Source organism: Stomoxys calcitrans, chromosome 3 (genome assembly GCF_963082655.1).
Source record: "Stomoxys calcitrans chromosome 3, idStoCalc2.1, whole genome shotgun sequence".
Taxonomy (NCBI): Eukaryota; Metazoa; Arthropoda; class Insecta; order Diptera; family Muscidae; genus Stomoxys; species Stomoxys calcitrans.
In genome coordinates this window covers 78,058,265-78,080,847 of record NC_081554.1, presented here as the reverse complement: position 1 = coordinate 78,080,847, position 22,583 = coordinate 78,058,265, and the positions used below count along the sequence as shown (strand labels likewise).

At 42.4% G+C, this 22,583-nt stretch overlaps 1 protein-coding gene across 1 annotated transcript in view; it reads left to right on the top strand.

The window, feature by feature from the left end:
* Positions 1–22,583, top strand: part of LOC106082724 (uncharacterized) — a 579,753-nt gene that overhangs the window by 34,910 nt on the left and 522,260 nt on the right. Inside the window, exon 3 of the mRNA XM_059364686.1 lies at positions 255–368. Within this exon, the coding sequence (XP_059220669.1) occupies positions 255–368 (114 nt within the window). The remainder of the gene's footprint in view (positions 1–254; positions 369–22,583) is intronic.

Below are 22,583 nucleotides of genomic sequence, written 5' to 3'. Positions count from 1 at the left end.
TTACAAACAGAATGACGAAATTAGTATACCGCCATCCTATGGTGGGGGGTATAATAAATTATAGTTTGTCACCTGTCAATAAAAACAATGTAGACGAGATTGTAGACAATTTGGTGACAACGTCACATATATGGTTGACAAAAGTGTTGACTTGGGGACACTTAACCCTAGAGCTTCTACGGGGTGATTCCTGCCCTTATGTAGTATGTTAACTTATATATTTTTTTAAAGACTATTTTCTTATTTCTTTCCAGAGTTCTGTTCTTGGTTCTGGCGGAATTATGTATATAAATGGTAGAATAGTTTCCGGTCCTTTGGAATCACTTGTAGATGTATTAGTACCGAAAAACATTATCGATTTGGATAAGGTAAGTAAATTTACCTAATAGTTCTAGCCACGAACGCATACTTTGATATGAAAATAGTACAAAGTGCTTGCACTACATTATTACATGAGTTAATGTGGTAAGAAACAGTTTATTTTGTATAAGGCGTTTTATTATCCCTTTTTAATTTGTATGGCTTTGTTAAAAAGTTTCTTTGATTTAAAGCGATAATACCCACCTGAGGGAATATGAAAACAAATATGGCCCCTCAAAAAAAAAAAAAAAAAAGAAGGAAGAACAAGTAAAAGCGTGCTAAGTTCGGCCGGGCCGAATCTTATATACCCTCCACCATGGATCGCATTTGTCGAGTTCTTTTCCCGGCATCTCTTCTTAGGCAAAAAAAGGATATAAGAAAAGATTTGCTCTGCTATTAGAGCGATATCAAGATATGGTCCGGTTTGGACCACAACTAAATTATATGTTGGAGACCTGTGTAAAATGTCAGCCAATTCGAATAAGAATTGCGCCCTTTGGGGGCTCAAGAAGTAAAATAGATCGATTTATATGGGAGCTGTATCGGGCTATAGACAGATTCAGACCATCATAAGCACGTATGTTGATAGTCATGAGAGGATCCGTCGTACAAAATTTCAGGCAAATCGGATAATAATTGCGACCTCTAGAGGCTCAAGAAGTCAAGATCCCATATCGGTTTATATGACAGCTATATTAGGTTATGATCCGATTTGAACCATACTTGGCACAGTTATTGGATATCATAACAAAACACGTCGTGCAAAATTTCATTCCAATCGGACAAGAATGGCACACTCTAGAGGCTCAAGAAGTCAAGACCCAAGATCGGTTTATATGGCAGCTAGATCAGGTTATGGACCGATTTGAACCATCCTTAGCACAGTTGTTGGATATCATGACAAAACACGTCGTCGTGCGAAATTTCATTCCAATCGGATAAGAATTGCGCACTCTAGAGGCTCAAGAAGTCAAGACCCAAGATCGGTTTATATGGCAGCTATATCAGGTTATGGACCGATTTGAACTATACTTGGCACGGTTGTTGGATACCATAACAAAACACGTCGTGCAAAATTTCATTCAAATCGGATAAGAATTGCGTCCTCTAGAGGCTCAAGAAATCAAGACCCAAGATCCGTTTATATGGCAGCTATATCAGGTTATGGACCGATTTGAACCATACTTGGCACTGTTGTTGGATACCATAACAAAACACGTCGTGCAAAATTTCATTCCAATCGGACAAGAATTGCGCACTCTAGAGGCTCAAGAAGTCAATACCCAAGATCGGTTTATATGGCAGCTATATCAGGTTATGAACCGATTTGAACCATACTTGGCACAGTCGGTGGATATTATAACAAAACACGTCCTGCAAAATTTCATTCCAATCGGATAAGAATTGCGCACTCTAGAGGCTCAAGAAGTCAAGACCCAAGATCGGTTTATATGGCAGCTATATCAAAACATGGACCGATATGGCCCATTTACAATACCAACCGACCTACACTAATAAGAAGTATTTGTGCAAAATTTGAAGCGGCTAGCTTTACTCCTTCGGAAGTTAGCGTGCTTTCGACAGACAGACGGACGGACGGACGGACGGACGGACGGACGGACGGACGGACGGACGGACAGACGGACGGACATGGCTAGATCGACATAAAATGTCACGACGATCAAAAATATATATACTTTATGGGGTCTCAGACGAATATTTCGAGTAGTTACAAACAGAATGACGATATTAGTATACCCCCATCTTATGGTGGAGGGTATAAAAAGGAAAAACTGAAATCTGTTGCAATGTTGCAACAAATTGCATTTATACTACACAACAATTATGTATGAAATCCACTCGTATGAACATCCATCATACGTAACGTAAAACAAACATGGATCTTTACACGTTTTTTCATTTTTTTTTTGCGAAATCACCCCTGGCTGCAGCAGCGGCTGCATCATCACCCAACAAATAGCAACACAATCATAACACTTGCAAATGCACTTACCTTCAATGCCAGCCAGAGGCAACTTGTTGTATTCATTTGTTGTTGTTGTTATTTTTGCTCATATACGGAAAAGTATGAAGCTCTTGCCAGCTTTGTTTCCCATGCCACCTACTCACTCACAACTTGTCATTCACTTAGCCACACCGAAATGGAAACAAAATCTGGGTGAAAAGAAAACACCACCACTTGCACCACCCATATCATCAGAAACATACTTGTCTTCACCGTCGTCCTCGTCCTTAACCGGCTTATGTATATCCTTAGGGAGCACAAGAAAAATAAAAAGAGGAAAAAAAATATCTACAAGATTGTAACAACAAATTTTAATTAAAATTTTATGTAAATTAAAGGAAACACATTGTTATACATCCATTCCATTTCTGCATCGGATAGGGGAAAGTATTTCATTGAAATCAAAATTAAATCATTGTCACAGCAAGATGAAAATTTTTCAATGGCTACGAGAAATTGCATCTATGTCACTGATGTTGCAACAATAAACTATGAAAAGTATGTTTACGTAAAACTTTGTTTATAAATTTCATTTAATGAGTTATCAAATTAAAAATCAATTTCATCATGCCGAAATATTTCAACTACTCAGAAACTTTGGTTGGACAAAGTTACACCAAGTTACATGAGCGTAAAAAATTGTGACGAAGATACAGGAATTGACCGGAAAGTAATAAAAGTTCGGTCGAAGAAAATCTTATATACCCTCCACTATTTATAATATATGGGAGCTATATCAAGTTATCTACCGATAAGGATCTTCCATGGCTGTCAAAAGTCATACAAAAACACCACGTTTACAATTTCAGCCAAATCGGTTAGTGACTGCGCCCTCTAAAAGCTCTAGTATTTAAATCGGGAAGATTGGTTTATATGGCAGCTTTATCAAGTTTTTGACCGATTTATACCATACTTGGCATAGTTGGTAAAAGTCATGTCACATTTCAAATCGGATAATAATTGCGTCCTCTAGGTGCTCAAGAAGTCAAGACCCGAGATCGGTTAATATGGGAGCTATATCTGGTTATGGATTGACTTGGATCACAGGACCACAGCACAGTTGATGGAAGCCATAACAGAACGCTACGTGAAAACTTTCAATCAGATTGAATAAGAATTTCGCCTTCCAGAGGCTCAAGAAGTCAAGATGGGTTTATATAGCAGCTACTAGCTAAACGGGTCCCGCTTCGCTGTTCCTTCTTTTACTTTATATGGAACAAAATTATGCATTGCATATGTATTTTCGACAATAAAAAAGCCTTTAGTGAAATACCATGCTAACAGTATAAGAATATAAATGCTTTTATCTGAATCCTATATGATCTTTATTGGTCTATGAATTCGCTCGGAGGGTTTAGGGTCTTTAACGTTTGGGTGTTTCATATACTCTATTCTCAGAAGTCTTTATTTCATGATGTCCGATTTGGGATTGTCATGATGTCCGATTTGGGAGTTTCTCGGGGGTGAGGTGGTCCCCTAGACACTCGGCCCTGATAAAAAATATCGGCATCGTACTCAAATACCATTTATTTAAACCCCATATTGCCATTGGATTAAGGGGAGTTTATGAGAGGAGGCGTCTTCAAACACTTGGCCCCAAAATTTTTTCTCTTTGCAGGGTGTTTTGGAAAACGGGGTTGTGCCCCAAATACATGTTCCCACATTATGATATCAGAATCGTTTTCGACTTTCAAATACCTTTATTTGAGCCCCACATTGACGTGGTCGGTAAATATGCCCGATATAGGAGTTTTTTTGGGGGTTGGGGTGGACCCCCAAACACTTAGCCCTGAAAATCTTTTCAGCATTGTTCTCTACTCTCAAATATCATTTATTTGAACCCCACATTGGCATTAGCCTCAAATTGAATATCAAATAAGATTTCTTATCTCAAATACCGTTCATTTAACCCCTTATTGCAAAAGTCAGCAAATATGTCCGCTTTGGGTTATGGACCCTAAAACCCATCCATATCGAGATCCACACCCTTTAATACCCAAATTGGTGAGCAAGGGGGTGGGACTTCTCCTAGGCAGTTGGTCCCGAATTTTGATATCAGATTCGTGGTCTACTCCCAAATACCTTTCATTTGAGCCCCATATTCCCATAGTCTGAAAACATGTCGGGTTTGGGGGTGTTTTGGAGGATGGGGCGACCCATCAGTTACTAGGCTCTGAAATTATATCGGATTCGTGTTCTACTCTAAAATACCCTTATTACAGTCCCATAATGGTTTGGTCAGCAAATACGTCCTATGTGGGTGGTGTGGCCTCATAGACACTTTTCCCGAATATGGATATCAGATTCCTGCTTTATTCCCAAAGACCTTTCATGTGAGCCCCATATTGCTATGGTCGTAAATTTGTCCTCTTTTGGGGGTGTTTATGGGAGGGACGGCCCCCTAAATACTTGGCCTCACATTTGAATATCAGATTCGTATTCTACACTCAAATACCTTTTATCTAAGCCCCATATTGCCATGGTCAGCAAATAAGTCCTGTTTGGGGGGTGTTTTGGAAATTGGGGTGGTCCCCCAAACTCTTGGTCGGACAATTGGATATCACATACGTTTTCTATTCTTAAATACCTTTTCTTTGAGTCCCATATTGTCGTGATTGGTTTCATATATATTTGGTAGGTTTTGGGGTGGGGTGCCCCAAATTTTTGTTTGTAGGCTACTATAAGAGAGCACACAAAATTTCGCTTAAATCGCACCAGCCATCTCCGAGATATGGCGTTTCGGAAAACTAGGCTAAGGGGGAGGGTCCGCTCCCCCATCAGATATCAAAAAATATAGTACCCTATTTTTACCACGGGATCATTATGCACCATGAGTGAAAATTTCAAGAAAATCGGTTCGCCCCAGCGTGAATATCATATTCGTGCTCTACTCCCTTTCATTTGAGCCTTATATTGCTGTGATCGGTAAATATATTCGGTATGGGGGTATTTTTGGGGGTGAAGTGGACAGTCCTATATCAGATTTGTGATATAGTTTCAAATTTCTTTCATTGGAGTCACATATTGTCATTATTGGTTTATATTTCTATTTGAAGGGTTTTGGAGGTGGCGCGGCCCCCCTAGATATCCCATCCTAATTAAGGATACCAAATTTCTGTTTTTGAGTTATTATAAACTAACCAAATTTCGCTTAAATCGCCCCACTCATCTCCGAGATTTGACATTTTTGGAGATAGGTTAAAGGGCGGATGCGCCCATTAACGTTTGAATGTTAGATCTACGTCATTCTCTTTGTTTTGGTGTTGGACGGGAATTGCCGAACCCTTTGCCACGAAGGTGGATATTAGATTCAAATACCACATTTAAGCTACATATTGCTATAGTCGGTATATATGTATGGTTTAGAGGAAGTTTAAGAGGTGAGACGTCCCTGAAGCACTTGACCATAAAACAGATACCAGGTTTGAGACCCATTGTGCCATAATCCACGAATATGTCAAGTTTGAGGGGTATGTAGGGTGGGACAGCCATCCACGCAATTTCCCCTGAAATAATATCTGCATCGTGCTCTTCTCTCAAATTTTTTTTGAGCTCCAATTGCCATTGGTTTAGTGGGAGTTTATGGACTGCGACGATCCCCAACCACTTGGCCTAAAAATTGCATATCAAATTCGTTTTCTACTATTAAAGACCTATCATTTGTGCCCCTTAATGCCATAGTAGACAAACATGGCCGGTTTGAAGGGAGTTTAGGGAGCGGATACTGAAATAATTATAGCATCGTGCTAGAGCACGATTTTGTTTGGACCCATATGCCAAGCATTTTGAAGGTGGCTATCAAGATATGCAGGGCAACGGGTTTCGTACATATCCATACTAATTATTATTTTGTTGTTATTTTGGTTATCTACAGAGGTTCAAGAAGTCAGGGCCCAAGATCGGTTTACAGGGCAGCTATATCAAAACACTGACCGATTTGGCCCATTTACAATCCTAACCGACCTACACTAATAACAAGTATTTCTGCAAAACTTCAAAGGTCTAGCTTCACTCTTTCGAAAGTTAGCGTGCTTCCGACAGACGGACGGACGGATAGACGGACGGACATGGCTAGATCGGCTTAAAATGTCATGACGATCAAGAATATATATACTTTAGACGCTTATTTCGAGTTGTTACAAACTTAATGACGAAATCATTATACCCCCATCCTATGGTGGAGGGTATAACAAGAATACGTGTGACTTGCCATCAACGCTGCCGTAAAGGGCTGGACATCGCTGGTCAAAATGTCGATGTGTTCCAAACGGAGGACACCGTAGCGCAGAGGTTGCCATGTCCTCATATGACGCTAAATGCCTGGCGAGAACACCAGAAAAAATTTTCAGCGTTGATTATCCCCTCGAAATGTTGGCGACATTTGTGAGATACTATGCCATGTAAAAGTTTCTCACCAAAGAAGTATCGCATTGCGGTACACCGTTCGGATTCGACTGTAAAAACGAGATCCCTTGTCATTGGGAATAAACTTGAATCGGACAGCACTCATTAATTTGTGAGAAGTTTGCCTTCGATCAAATTAGCATTTTTACAAAAGGAATGACGTAATCAGTTAACCCCGTCTTATGGCAGAGGGCATAAAAATTAGTTTATTATAATTTTAAGATTTGTGTTAAGAATGTGTCTTTGGCTCATTCCAAGAAGTGAACTATAAGTATAACAGGAACAGGCCAATCATAATTACCTTTCTATCGGAGAATATAAGCCAAATAATTTGTAAATGGGAATTGGTGAAATACTTCGCCAAACAGAAGAAAGTTGTTTTGGGATTGGTTTCGGAACTTAATTTTGAGTAACCGTCGAGTTGAGCGGACATGTTTTCATTACGAAGTACCTATTCCAATGAGTAGTACCTATTCATTGGAATAGGTACTACCAATTACGATAAAAATGTAAAGCCTTTTGGAGTAGACTCAAAATGGACCCCAAATACCCCAAATTGCGGTGGTGGCATCAGACAGTAGCATGTTGTCTGCCCCTCCTATAGGCGTGAGTACCTTGGTACCTGTAGTCGAGAGTAATGCTTCAAGTGCACAACTAATCGTCAAAGGGGAAGGGACTGATAAACCGGAAGGATGCGCAGCTCGTCCCCAGTCTTAATGTAAAGGTGGTGTTTCCTATTCAGATTCAGACAGCTACAGTGTCAATGAAACAGTCATCGCAGCCAAATCGAGAGATGGGCACAACGAGATGACGGCAGTAGTTTCCGATAAAGCGATCCGGTGCACGATGATGGTGACAGAGGAATATGCTCCTGCAGCGCAGACGGGCGAAAATGCAGGATGATGGATGGGATAGAACTGACATTCCAAGCGTTTCTACGTAAGTTGGAAAGAGAATCAGATCTCCCGAAAAGCATAACACTGATAAAATGCTGAAAAAGGAAAAGAGCTTCCCTCTTTAAAGTACTCTTGGAAGACCAAATCAGCCCACTCGCAATGAAGACTCCAGACAGTGTACGGCGGAGGGATACAAAGTCGGAACAGGAACGAAGGAAGCGCACACAGATCCTGATTCTTCATGGAGGACTGTGAGGGGAAGATGGTCGTTGAAAAAAGTTAGGAGCCGCACTCTTACGCCAAGGTGGCAAACAAACACAACAGGGATGAGATGACTTATGCAGTCATCGATATTGGCAGTGCATCCGGTAGGATTCCACCAGATCATCGGTCATAAGTGAAGCATTTGGTAACGAACGGATTTTCGATCATATGTTAAGCACTAAAGGGGTTCCACTCATACGGATTATAAGCTGCGAGTGAAACATCTGGTAAACGCACGGGTTTTCGACTATGTGTTAAGCATTAAACGGGGTCCACCCATACGGATTATGAGCCGCGAGTATAGAGGGCACATATTAACGCTGAGCTTTGCGTCAGCGGAATATATTGAAACCATCAAAAAGATCCTTGAAAGTATCCACACTCCCTGTGGGTCAAAGCTCGACTTTTTGAGAAAGATCGACATCCCACAGTTCACAAAGGCGACGGTCTTCATTATCGCGCATGATGGAAGTCTTAAACAAGCAAAACCAAGAGTAGGCCGTGAGAAATTGAAGGTTTTCCACAGGGACGAGAAGGAGTAAGGAACTCTCCTTCAGGTGGGCATTGATCAAGTCTTCGTGACAAGTTTGACTAAGACTAAAAGCATGGCGTACTACGGGATCAAGGTCATCTTTTTCAAGATTGGGAGGACTTAGATAGGCAAATATTCTCATATTGAGCCATCAGGCGATGCAGTGGCAGGACACACAATACTACCTAACGAACAGGGGCCGACGACTAGACAATCACCATCTTTCTCAATATTAAGAAGACTAGGATAAGCAAAAATTCTAATACTAAAACAACAGTGCATCGGCGAGAGACCCAATATAGCCTAATGAACAGTGACCCGACGACGGACCCATCATCGACTTCTAGATTCGGAAAACTAGGATAGATATAGATCCTAATATTGAATATCAGGTAGCGCAGCGACAGGAATCTCAATGGAGCCTTATGGACGGGGAGCCGACAATGGAACCATCACCTACTCCCAAGAAGTCCATTTACTTAAGATTTTGAAGACCAAAATAGGCAAAGATCTTTGTATTAAATCATCAGGCAGTACAGGGACAGGAAACTCAATACAGCGGACTATCTGGCGCCCCATCTGTCCGCTTTTTTCACAGCGTGCCTAAGACTGGCATATACTCTGAAAGCCCGGCGGGAGACAATGGTGGTATAACCCAATCACAGCAAGGCAAGTTATGCGACACCAAAGACCTACAGACCTATAAGTCTTACATCCTTTCTACTCAAAACCATGGAACGTATTTTGGATACCATGCTAAAGACTGGGACATCCAGCGAACTGCTGAAATACAAACAGCAGGCCTATGTCTTGGGAAGGTCGGTGGAGGATGCCCTGTACGAGGGCATAAAATAGAAGAATCCTTCACTGCCAAGATGTACACATTGGCGGTATGCATTGACATCAAAGGAGCTTTTAACAATGCGAAAGCAGAAACACTGATCCAATCCAAAGACCCGTCCCGGGTCGACAAAGTTCTTAGGGACTTGATAAACCATATGCTAAGGAACAGGTGAATAAATTGTGAATCCCATGACATAAATATAAGGGAGAAAGCGGTGCAGGGCACATCACTTCATTGCCACTTCAATCGGTGACCACCTTAAATAACCTATAACGAATGTTGAATGAGGAGGTATTTGAACTCGTCTGCTATACAGGTGATGTTATAATACTTCTAAGGTGTAAAATCTGAATCAGCTTTGCAGAATGACGGTAAGGGTCTTTGAGATGGCATGCGACTGGCCTAGTCCTAGAAATCTCAATGTTAACCCAGAGAAGACTGAGAAGTTTCTCTTCACGATGAAAACGAAGGTGGTTCAATTTGACGCACCACCTTTTCTCAATAGAACGATTTCGACAGACTCTACAGGAGCGTGATTATACCAATACTAATATACGTCTCAGTAGTTTGGTGGACTGCGATGGAGGAAAAGTACAATGTAAGCATAATAGAACGGCTTCAAATAACGTGTTGTCTTGGGCGATGAGGACCACGCCCACTAGGGCATTGGAGACTAAGCAAGACATCTGACTTATAGACGCACAGATTAATTGTAAGTCAGCCACTACGGCAATGAGACATAAGGCGATGGAAGAATGAATAGATGATAGGAGCAGGTTACGATATGCGAAACCTGGAAGGAATGGGAGAGGTTTCCGATCGTATACCTAAGACGAAACTTGATGTCGACAATGAGGCAATGCTAGCAGCGGCACAGTCTTGGATTGACGGAACTCTGGCATTGCCAGCTTGAAGTTCATGCTACAGGGATGGATCAAAGCTATAGGACAGAGTTAGACTGGCAGTTTAGATTGAGAACCCAGGGATTGAGATCTGTTGACCTGTCTGACCATACGATAACCACCCGATCTTGCAAGTGGAGATACGAGCGAACACGGATTGTGTGAGGTGAACATCTTTATGGCCTGTAAACTGGCAATCCGGGCAATAACAACCAGGATGGTAAGGTCACGAACGGTCTTGGAATGTAAGAAGGAGATTAACGCCTTCTCTGAGGATGGCATCTGCATTTTTGGTTACCGGGGGAATGAAAGAGCAGACGATTTGGCAGTGAAGGCCAGAGGACTGTCGTCAATAAACTTGGTTAACCCGAAGCCTTTCGGGTCAACGCGGTCCTAGTTAAGCACATGGGCTACGAATGCGCCTGTAACACTGTGGAACAACGAAACAGTCGGTAAGACGATGAAAATCCTATGCTGAGATCCGGTTCATGAAAGGTCGAGGCAATTATTGAAAGAAAATACGAGGGAAACAAGATGGGGAAGAATATGAGACGTTGGAGCATTTCCTATACCTTGTCTGGTTTTCTCGGCTAACAGAGATTGGCACTTGGGTGGGGACACAATACCAATACATAACCCGACTTAGGGCGTGGTACTGAAAGAAATTACAGATTTTTTAAGTAGAACGGTATTCCAGATTTCAATTTTTTTTTTTTTTTTTCAAATTAATTTTTAGTATTTAAAGCGCACAATAAGCCGACAGACAGCAAAGTAATGAAAATGTTTACACTTGCAACCTGTTGTTATTTTGTTTTGCCATAATCAAAATGGGTTTGGGAACTACTAGCCATAACAAACATTTTACTGCAAACATAGAACCTACTCCGAGGCTTTCGTTTTGCTATTTTCATTTCACTATTTGCACAATGAGAAATTTTTTTTCTGTTCTACTTTTTAATTATCTTTTAACTACAACAAAGATTTAAAAAAAAAGGGAAAAACGGAGGACGAAAAACCATAAACTGCATAATAAGAGACGACAAAGAGAAACATTTCTCCGGGTAAATGCGTTTAAAGGCATATAAATTTTTAAGGACTTTTCCGGGATAACCAACAAAAAGTGTGGAAAAGAATTCACAAAAGAAACGGATGCGGTACGTTACCACAAAAACTCAGCTCCACTCTAAATGTAAGGAGAAAACGTAAATTAGTTGCAAATTTGTTCTCTTTATTCGTAGAATAAAAACGTAGAATGTACACAGAGAAAAAATTGAAATGGCATGACTTGAAAGATGTTTGGAGAAGGACAGACAGACAGATTGATGCAAATGCAAATTTGCCCATGAACATTTCGTTAAGGAACAGGGGCAAACTTCTCAAATATCAATGAGTGCACTCCAATTCAAGTTTAAGCTCAATGATAATGGGCCTCCTTTATATGGACGAGTCCGAACGGCGTGCCGCAGTGCGACACTTTTTTAAACCCACCACAGAAGAATGGGGGTATACTCATTTTGTCATTCCGTTTGCAACACATCGCAATATCCACTTCCGACCCTATAAAGTATATATATTCTTGATCAGCGTAGAAATCTAAGACGATCTAGACATGTCCGTCCGTCTGTCTGTTGAAATCACGCTTCAGTCTTCAAAAATAGCGAAATTGAGCTGAAACCTTGCACAGATTATCTTTTTGTCCATAAGCAAGTTAAGTTCGAAGATGGGCTATATCGGAATATATCTTGATATAGTCCCCATATAGACCGATCCGCCGATTTAGGGTCTTAACCCAATAATTTTGCTGAAATTTGAGACAGTGAGTTCTGTTAGGCCCTTCGATATCCTTCGTCAATTTGGCCCCGATCAGTTCAGACTTGGATATAACTGCCATATAGACCGATCCGATTTAGGGTCTTAGGCCCACAAAAGCCAAATTTATTATCCGATTTTGCTGAAATTTTTGCCCGGATCGGTACAGATTTGGATTAGCTGCCATATAGACCGATCCCTCGATTTAAGGTTTTTGGCCCATAAAAGCCACATTTATTATCCGATTTTGCTGAAATTTGGGAAAGTGATTTGTGTTAGGCCCTTCGTCAATTTGGCTCGGATCAGTTCAGATTTGGATATAACTGCCATATAGACCGATCCTCCGATTTAGGGTCTTAGGCCCATTAAAGCCACATTTATTATCCGATTTTGCTGAAATTTGGGACAGTGAGTTTTCTTAGGCCCTTCGCCATTTTCCTTAAATTTAGCCCTGATCGTATCAGATTTGGATATAGCTGCCATATAGACCGATCCATCGATTTAAGGTTTTGGGCTCATAAAAGGCGCATTTATCGTCCGATGTCGCCGAAAATTGGGACAGTGAGTTAAGTTAAGCTCCTTAATATAATTCTTCATTGTGGCACAGATCGGTGCAGATTTCCAGAGTTCCAGGTTTTCGGGCCATAAAAAGCGCATTTATTGTCCGACGTCGCCGCAATTTGGGACAGTGAATTGTGTTAGGCCCTTCGACATCTTTCTTCAATTTCACTCAGATGGGTCCAGATTTGGATATAGCTGCTATATAGACCGGTCTCTCGATTTGATGTTTTGGGCCTATAAAAGGCGCATTTATTGTCCGATGTTGTCGAAATTTGGGACAGAGAGTTATGTTAAGCCCTTCCACATATATCTGCAATTTGGTCAAGATCGATCAAGATTTAGATATAGCTGCCATACAGACCGATATCTCGATTTAAAGTCTTGGCCCCAAAAAAAGAGGCGCATTTATAATCCGATTTAACTGAAATTTGACACAGTGACTTATGTTAGGTTTTTCGACATCCATATTGTTTTTGGTTCAGAACGGTTTATTTTTAGACATAGCTACTAAAAAGACCAATATTTTGTTATACACAATTGAACAATGACTTGTACTGACTAGTATTTGGTCTAAATCGGATCATATTTCGATATAACTGCTATGGGACAAAAGGTATGCAATTTTCACCATATTTTGATGAGAGGTGGTTTACATATATACCCGAGGTTGTTAGTATCCAAAGTTCGGCCCGGCCGAACTTAACGCCTTTTTACTTGTTTTAGAAGAAATTTTACATGGTATAGTACCTCACAAATGTCGCCAGCGTCAGAAGGGGATAACCACCGCTGAAAATTTTGTAATGGTCTCGCCAGGATTCTTACCCAAGTATTCAGCGTCATAGGCAGCTAACATGCTAACCTCTGCGCTACGGTAGCCTTGTTTTCAAGCCCCTAGATGTCTCAATTTTATCCGATTTGGCTGAAATTTTGTACAACGGCTTCTCCAATGACCTTCAATATATGTGTCAAATACGGTTGGAATCGATGTATTGCCTGATACAGCACCCATATAAACCGATCTTTCGATTTAGCTGCTTGAGCCCCTAAAGGGCGCATCTCTTATCCTTATTGGCTGAAATTTTACACAATGACTTCTACTATGGTCTCCAATATTGAATTCAATTATGGTCCGAATCGGAACATAACTTGATACAGCTCCAGTTGCAAAGCAATTCTTAAGCACGATCGTTTGTTTGCCTAGAAAGAATTACCGGGCAAAGAAGTCGACAAATGCGATCCATGGTGGAGGGTATATAAGATTTGGCCCGGCAGAACTTAGTTCGCTTTTACTTGTTTGTTATGACTTCTAACAAATGTGCTAAGTATAGTCTAAATTGGTTGATAACCTGATAGAGCTTTTATATAAACCAATCTCGGGTTTTGACTTCTTGATCTTCTAGAGGCTCTGGAGGATACAATTCTAAACCGATTTATCTGAAAATTTGCACATAACATTTTTTTGTTGCAATAATTATGTTAATTATGTTCCTAACAGATTCATAACCTGATATAGCTTCCATATAAACCGATCTCCCAATTATGCTTCTTGTGCCTCCATAGGGCGCAATTCTTTTCCGATTTGGTTGAGTTTATGCACAACAACTTCTCCTATGATCTACAACATATGATATGAATTGGTCATCAGCCTGATAAAGCTCCCATATAAAGCAGCCCATCATGTGGGGCTACCTACCCCCTAAATACCCCTATAATGTGACACATAAGTTGTTCGGGGCTATATGGAACTCAAATAAAAGTTAATTTCGAATCTGTCATACAATGTTAGAGTCACGTTTTGGGGGCCGCCCTCATCATGGCCATATGGGTCTCAAAATATGCAAGATATCTGTGAGTAGAATATGAATCTTTCATCCACGTTTGGGGAAAAGTGTCTGGGAATTAAGTTCAAGGGGTTGCCCTGCCTTCCAAAATTAATGAATTTACCGATCATTCCAATACAGCATTCAAATTAAATACATCTAAGCATAGAATACTAATTTGACATCCAGATTATAGACCGATTTGAACCGTACTTGCCACAGTTATTGGAAGTCATAACAGAACAAAACATGCAAAATTTCAGCCAAATCGGACAAAAGTTGTGGCTTCCATGGGCTCAAGAAGTCATATCGGGAGATCGGTTTATATGGGAGCTACATCGAAATCTGAACCGATATGGCGCATTTGCAATCCCCAACGACCAATATCAATACAAAGTATCTGTGTAAATTTTCAAGCGGCTAACTATAGGCGTTCGACCGCTATCGTGATTTCGACTGATGGACGGACGGACGGACATGGCCAGTTCGAATCGCAATTTCAAGGCGATCAAGAATATATATACATTATGGGGTCCTAGATCAATATTTCGAGGTGTTACAAACTTTGGTACGTTCCATCTGCTAAACCACGTTTCCTTATAACACAGCCGGAGCCCATAATTAATATGTGAGAAAGGTGAGTGAATATCTGTTATCGATATCATGGGAAGCTTTGCACCCTCACTCGCAAGCAAATCCGCATTCAGGTTACTTGTCACATCACTCTGACCAGAGACCCAATACACGGTCAAGCTGTGGTGCCTATGTATTGGTAAACTTCGAAGTCTGCAGTGTATTCCACAATAATTGCCGCAGAGAGAGAGACGACATTGATACAGCGCTTTAGATTCTATACTTGCACCCATAAGATCTGTGCGTATGCCTCTAGCGACATATAAGCTAAGTTTTCAGGACCAATCCCGAAGTACAACGAATGATAGATGGTCACAAAGAGGGAGCAGGGAGCATTCCAAAACTATATGGCCTAATATAGACTTGAAGAGGTTATGCGCTTTGCTGTCTCTGGCTAGAATAGACGTCTCAGTCATTGTGTCCATTATGACAGGTCACTGTCTATTCGGAAAACATGCTGACAGACTGGAAGTTGCCAGCAACGATTTTTGCAGAAGCTGTGAGGACATCGAAGAAGAAGAGGCTATAGAACTGATTCTGTGTGCGTGTCCCGCACTAGCAGTCAGAAGAAGTTCCACTTTAAGTTCTCATTTCTTTGAGAACCTGTCTAATTTAGTGGAGGTGAGCATTTGCAATTTATTGAGCGTTTTAAAGCGATCCGGATGGTTCAACGGTAGGAACTAGAAGACATCTTCTTTTTCTGTGCCTGTGGTATCACAATGGACGAAAACGTTTAAGTGAGTCTGATGGCAGACTGTCGCTTAAACCTAACCTAGGTTTAAATGGCTGAAGCACTGCCTAACTATCGCTAAATATACAAATATCAGACCGGTTCATGTTCCTTGTCTACACGAGCTCCGCTGCCCTGGCAATCGCAAAGGCCTCCGCCTGGAATATACTGCAATCGTCCCTCATTCGGTAAGAGACATCCAATCGTAATTCCGTGCAGTGTATTCCACAACCGGTCCAACTATCCATCTTCGATCCATCCGAAAAGATATTGAAATCCCTAAGTCTGACCCGCCCTTTCTGCCACGATTGAGGAAAACGTCTAAGTGAGTCTGATGGCAGACTGCCACATAAACCTAACCTAGGTTTAAATGGCTGAAGCACTGCCTAACTATCGCTAAATATACAAATATCCGACCGGTTCATGTTCCTTGACAACACTAACTCCGCTGCCTTGGCAATCGCAAAGGCCTCCGCCTGGAATATACTGCGATCATCCCTCATTCGGTAAGAGACATCCAATCGTAATTCCGTGCAGTGTATTCCGCAACCGGTCCCATTTATCCATCTTCGATCCATATGTAGAGATAATGAAATCCCTAAGTCTGACCCGCCCTTTCTGCCACTCCGGCAAGGTAGGTATTATCACTTGTAACCTGCTGTCCACAATATAAACTCTCGTCATGTAGCCAGTCCGCAGGTCAGCAATAACCCAGTCGCCTGTGGCCTGCAGACTCTGAGGTTAACCACGCCGCGACCTTAACAGTGTCCCCTCGGCCAATTCCCTGATGTAAAGGTCAATCGGCTGGATAACTAGCAACAACTCTCGTCATTTAGCCAGTCCACAGGTCTGCAATAGCCCCGTCGAGTATACCCTTGCGTCTGGCCGGCAGACTCCGAAGTTTGCCAAGCTGCGATAGCCTTAACAGTGTCCTTTCGGTCGATTCCCTGACGTAAAGGTCAATCGGCTGTATACCTAGCAACACCTCCAAGGACCTGCTCGGGGTTGTACTTATAGTCTCAATTATAAATCTCAAAGCCATTGTGCAGACTACTGCTTCCCAACGACCCGTGTGTCAAGGAACAAATTGAAGACCAACCACTTTGGTTGAGGGTTTGGGAAGAACTACTAACTGCCGAAAAGATATGCACTGCCCATGTGTGACCTTAACGTAAAATCCCTACAGGACTGTACAGCCACCCTATTCAGCCTAACCTAGTCCCGCACATGCGACGCATACTCAGTCTTCGGCCACCAGACATGTCATCGATACGCCAGAACCGGCCGCACCTCCGCCGAGTACAGCTAGTGCACCAATCTAGGCCGCAGACCTACCTCTACTTCCAACGAGCTTCTGACACTTATTCTAGACTCTCTATTCACGACCCAATTCAACTTACTATCCAGGCAAGGCATGTATTATCACTTGTAAAATGCTGTCCACAATATCCATTCTCGTCATCTCCGCAGGTCAGCAAATGCCCCGTCGAGTATACCCGTGTGTGTGACCGGCAGACTCCGAAGTTTACCAAGCTGCTGCAGTCTTAACAGAGTCCTCTCGGCCGATTCCCTGACGTAAAGGTCAATCGGCTGTATACCTAGCAACACCTCCAAAGGACATGGTTGGAGTTTTACTCATTGCCTCACTTATAAATCTCAAAGTCACTGTGCAGGCTGCTGCTTCCCACCGACCCGTGTTTCAAGAAACAAATTGAAGACCCACCGCTTTGGTTGATGATTTGGGAAGAACTACTGACTGCCTAAAAGATATGCACTGCCCATGCGTGACCTTAGCGTAAAATCTCTACAGAACTGTACAGCCGCTCTATTCATCCTATCCTTGTGCCGCACATGCGACGCACACTAAGTCATCGGCCACCAGACATGTCATCGATACGTCAGAACCGGCCGCACCACCGCCGAGTACAGCTAGTGCATCAATCTAGGCCGCAGACCCCATCTTCTTCCAATAGAGAGCAGCGAAAGCCTTCTTTTTCCTTCCAAAGACCTGATTGTAGTTATACTCATAGCCTCACTTATAAATCTCAAAGCCACTGTGCAGGCTACTGCTTCCCACCGACCCGTGATTCAAGGAACAAATTGAAGACCAACCGCTTTAGTTGATGATTTGAGAAGAATTATCAACTGCCGAAAAGATATGTTCTGCCCATCCATGACCTTTGCGTAAAATCCTTACAGAACTGTACAGCCACCCTATTCATTCTATCATGGTACCGCACATGCGACGCGTACTCAGTCATCGGCCACCAGGCATGTCATCGATACGTCAGAACCGGCCGCACCTCCCCCGAGTACAGCTAGTGCATCAATCTAGGCCGCAGACCTCATCTTCTTGCAATAGTGAACAGCGATATCCTTTCTTACCCTTCCAAGGACCTAGTCGGAGTTGTACTCATAGCCTCACTTATAAATCTCAAAGCCACGGTGCAGGCTACTGCTTTCCATCGACCCGTGTATCAAGGAACAAATTGGAGACCAACCGCTTTGGTTGATGGTTTGGGAAGAACTACTAACTGCCGAAAAGATATGCACTGCCCATGCGTGACCTTAGCGTACAATCCCTACAGGACTGTAGAGCCACCCTATACATCCTATTCTTGTCCCACACATGCTACGCATACTCAGTCTTCGGCCACCGGACATGTCATCGATACGTCAGAACCGGCCGGCCCTTTGACGAGAACAGCCACTCTATTCATCCTATCCTTGTGCCGCACATGCGACGCGTACTCAGTCATCGGCCACTAGACATGTCATCGATACGTCAGAACCGCCCGTACCTCCGCCGAGTACAGCTAGTGCATCAATCTAGGCCGCAGACCTCATCTTCTTGCAATAGTGAACAGCGATATCCTTTCTTACCCTTCCAAGGACCTAGTCGGAGTTGTACTCATAGCCTCACTTATAAATCTCAAAGCCACACTGCAGGCTATAGCTTCCCACCGACCTGTGTGTCAAGGAACAAATTGAAGACCAACCGATTTGGTTGATGGTTTGGGAAGAACTGCCGAAAAGATATGTACTGCCCAAGCGTGACCTTAGAGTACAATCCCTACAGGACTTTAGAGCCATCCTGTTCAACCTATCCTTGTCCGCACATGCGACGCGTACTCATTCATCGGCCACCAGACATATCATCGATACGTTAGAACCGGCCGCACCTCCGCCGAGTACAGCAAGTGCAGCAATCTAGACCGCAGACCCCTTCTCTTCCAATAGAGACCAGCGAAATTCTTTATTTTCCTTCTAAGGACCTGGTCGGAGTTTTACTCATAGCCCCACTTATAAATCTGAAAGCCAATGTGCAGGATACTGTTTCCCATCGACCCATGTGTCTAGGAACAAATTGAAGGCCAACCGCTTTGGTTGAGGGTTTTGGAAGAACTACTAACTGCCGAAAAGATATGTACTGCCCATGCGTGACCTTAGCATACAATCCCTACAGGACTGTACAGCCACCCTATTCATCCTATTCTTGTCCAGCACATGCGACGCATACTCAGTCATCGGCCACCAGGCATGTCATCGATACGTCAGAACCGGCCGCACCTCCGCCGAGTACAGCTAGTGCATCAATCTAGGCCGCAAACCTCATCTTCTTGCAACAGAGAACAGCGATAGTCTTTCTTACCATTCCAAGGACCTAATCGAAGTTGTACTCATAGCCTCACTTATAAATCTCAAAGCCACTGAGCAGGCTACTGCTTCCCACCGACCTGTGTGTCAAGGAACAAACTGAAGACCAACCGCTTTGGTTGCGTGACCTAAGCGTACAATCCCATGCGTGACCTTAGCGTAAAATCCCTACCGGATTGTACAGCCACCCTATTCATCCTATCCTTGTCCCGCACATGCTACGCGTACTCAGTCATCGGCCACCAGATATGGCATCCATATGTCAGAACCGGCCGCAACACTGTACAGTACAGCTATTGCATCAATCTGGGCCGCAGACCCCACCTTCTTTCAAAAGAGAGCAGCGAAAGCCTTCCACATCCTAGCCTCTCTATTACTATCTAGAAAAACACCAAGAAATCTAGCCCACCTGGACACTCCCATAAGCGATCCCTGAAACCTCGGCAGTCTGAACTCAGGCACCTTCCTCCTCCTAGTGAACAACACCAACTCCGTCTTCCCGGCGTTAACCCTTAGACCAGTAGCCCCAGAAGGTATGGCCCCAAGAGCAGTATGCAGAACCCCAGAGAATGTATCTCTGTGGCTATAATAACTAGGTCGTCAACAGAGGCGCACACATTGACCGCTAGGGTCTGGTGTGCGCTTATGGGTCCCCATAGCAGTGGAGACATAACCTCACCCAGTGGCGTGCCCCTGGTCGCATTCATCTACACCGAATTGGCCCCAGTGCTGGCCGTGATCTCCCTATGCAGAAGCATACCATTAGCTGGTCAATCTGAATCACCGAGCATCGTTTTACCAGTTCACAACTTTTTTAAAAGCCTTGGTATCAAACAAATACTTGGGTTGAAATATATTTTTGTACGTGTACCTGCTATACCTAATGTAGCAATACGCGTATGAACTTTTGCCAAGAAAAAAAAGGAAACAAGTAAAAGCGTGCTAAGTTCGGCCGGGCCGAATCTTATATACCCTCCACCATGGATCGCATTTGTCGAGTTCTTTTCCCGGCATCTCTTCTTAGGCAAAAAAGGATATAAGAAAAGAGTTGCTCTGCTATTAAAACGATATCAAGATATGGTCCGGTTGGGACCACAATTAAATTATATGTTGGAGACCTGTGTAAAATTTCAGGCAATTCGTATAAGAATTGCGCCCATTGGGGCTTACGAAGTAAAATAGAGAGAACGATTTATATGGGATCTGTATCGGGCTATAGACCGATTCAGACCATAATAAACACGTTTGTTGATGGTCATGAGAGGATCCGTCGTACAAAATTTCAGACATATCGGATAATAATTGCGACCTCTAGGGGTCAAGAAGTCAAGATCCCAGATCGGTTTATATGGCACCTATATCAGGTTATGAACCGATTTGAACCTTATTTGACACACTTGTTGAAAGTAAAAATAAAATACGTCGTGCAAAATTTCAGCCAAATCGGATAGGAATTGCGCCCTCTAGAAGCTCAAGAAGTCAAATCCCCAGATCTGTTTATATGACAGCTATATCAGGTTATGGACCGATTTCAACCATACTTGGCACAGTAGTTGGATATCATAACGAAATACCTCGTGCAAAAATTCATTCAAATCGGATAAGAATTGTGCCCTCTAGAGGCTCAAGAAGTCAAGACCCAAGATCGGTTTATATGGCAGCTATATCAGGTTATGGACCGATTTGAACTACACTTGGCACAGTTGTTGGATATCATAACAAAACACGTCGTGTAAAATTTCATTCCAATCGGATAAGAATTGCGCACTCTAGAGGCTCCAGAAGTCAAGACCCAAAATCGGTTTATATGGCAGCTATATCAGGTTATGGACCGATTTGAACCATACTTGGCACAGTTGTTGGATGTCATAACAAAACACGTCGTGCAAAATTTCATCCCAATCGGATGTGAATTGCGCACTCTAGAGGCTCAAGAAGTCAAGACCCAAGATCGGTTTATATGGCAGCTATATCAAAACATGGACCGATATGGCCCATTTACAATACCAACCGACCTACACTTATAAGAAGTATTTGTGCAAAATTTCAAGCGGCTAGCTTTACTCCTTCGGAAGTTAGCGTGCTTTCGACAGACAGACGGACGGACGGACGGACAGACGGACGGACATGGCTAGATCGACATAAAATGTCACGACGATCAAGAATATATATACTTTATGGGGTCTCAGACGAATATTTCGAGTAGTTACAAACAGAATGACGAAATTAGTATACCCCCCATCTTATGGTGGAGGGTATAAAAAGGCAAATAAATATAACCGGAAAAATATTTTCACACACACACAATCACCAGCCTTCGGTGGCAAAAGGCCAGTTTATTATGAATAAAATGCCTTGAAACTTTCTTCTCGCATCTTTTAACACAAGAACTCAGAAGGCTTTCCTTTTGTGTGAATATCTGGTGTAGAGTATGTGGCTGTGTTTGCATCATTTTAACAAAGCAAACTATGAAATTGTGCAAGTGTTGCCAGTAATTACCACAAAAACACCCCATTGATGTAATGCGCATACTTAGACGTTTTATATCCTGCCAACCAACAACAATAACAACAACGCCCTTGCCTAAATGAACAATATGGGATTATATTAAGTAGTGTCGGAGAGGCGTTCCAGTTTAACCCCACTTCTAATAAGTTGGCCTAATTTTAATGTTGACCAAATAACCTTCATCTTTGTCTTAATGACCGCAAGTGGTAAGCCGTATAAAGACAATGACTACGCTTGCACAAACAAACAAACACACACACACCCACCCACATACAATAGACACATAGGCAAACACACACTCTCTCTCTCTCGCTGGCAAGACATAGTGTTAATAATTAATTTGCTGTATTATGTTAATAAACAAGCTTAAGGTCTTAGCATAAAGAGTGTTGTGTGCAAATGACACTTTAGCCATGGGAAGTAATCCGCATTGCCAGACACCATATGCTGGGTGGTTGATGTGCCGGGTAAATTAACTATAGGAGGGGAAATACAATCGAGCTACGACATTGTATTATGATAATAAATTACTTTGTGGGATGGTCGACAAGGTTCATATTTGTCCCTATAATTGATAACGATTATATTTATGCAAGCGCTGTAATAAAGTTAGTAATACTACTTTGTAGGAGGAGGT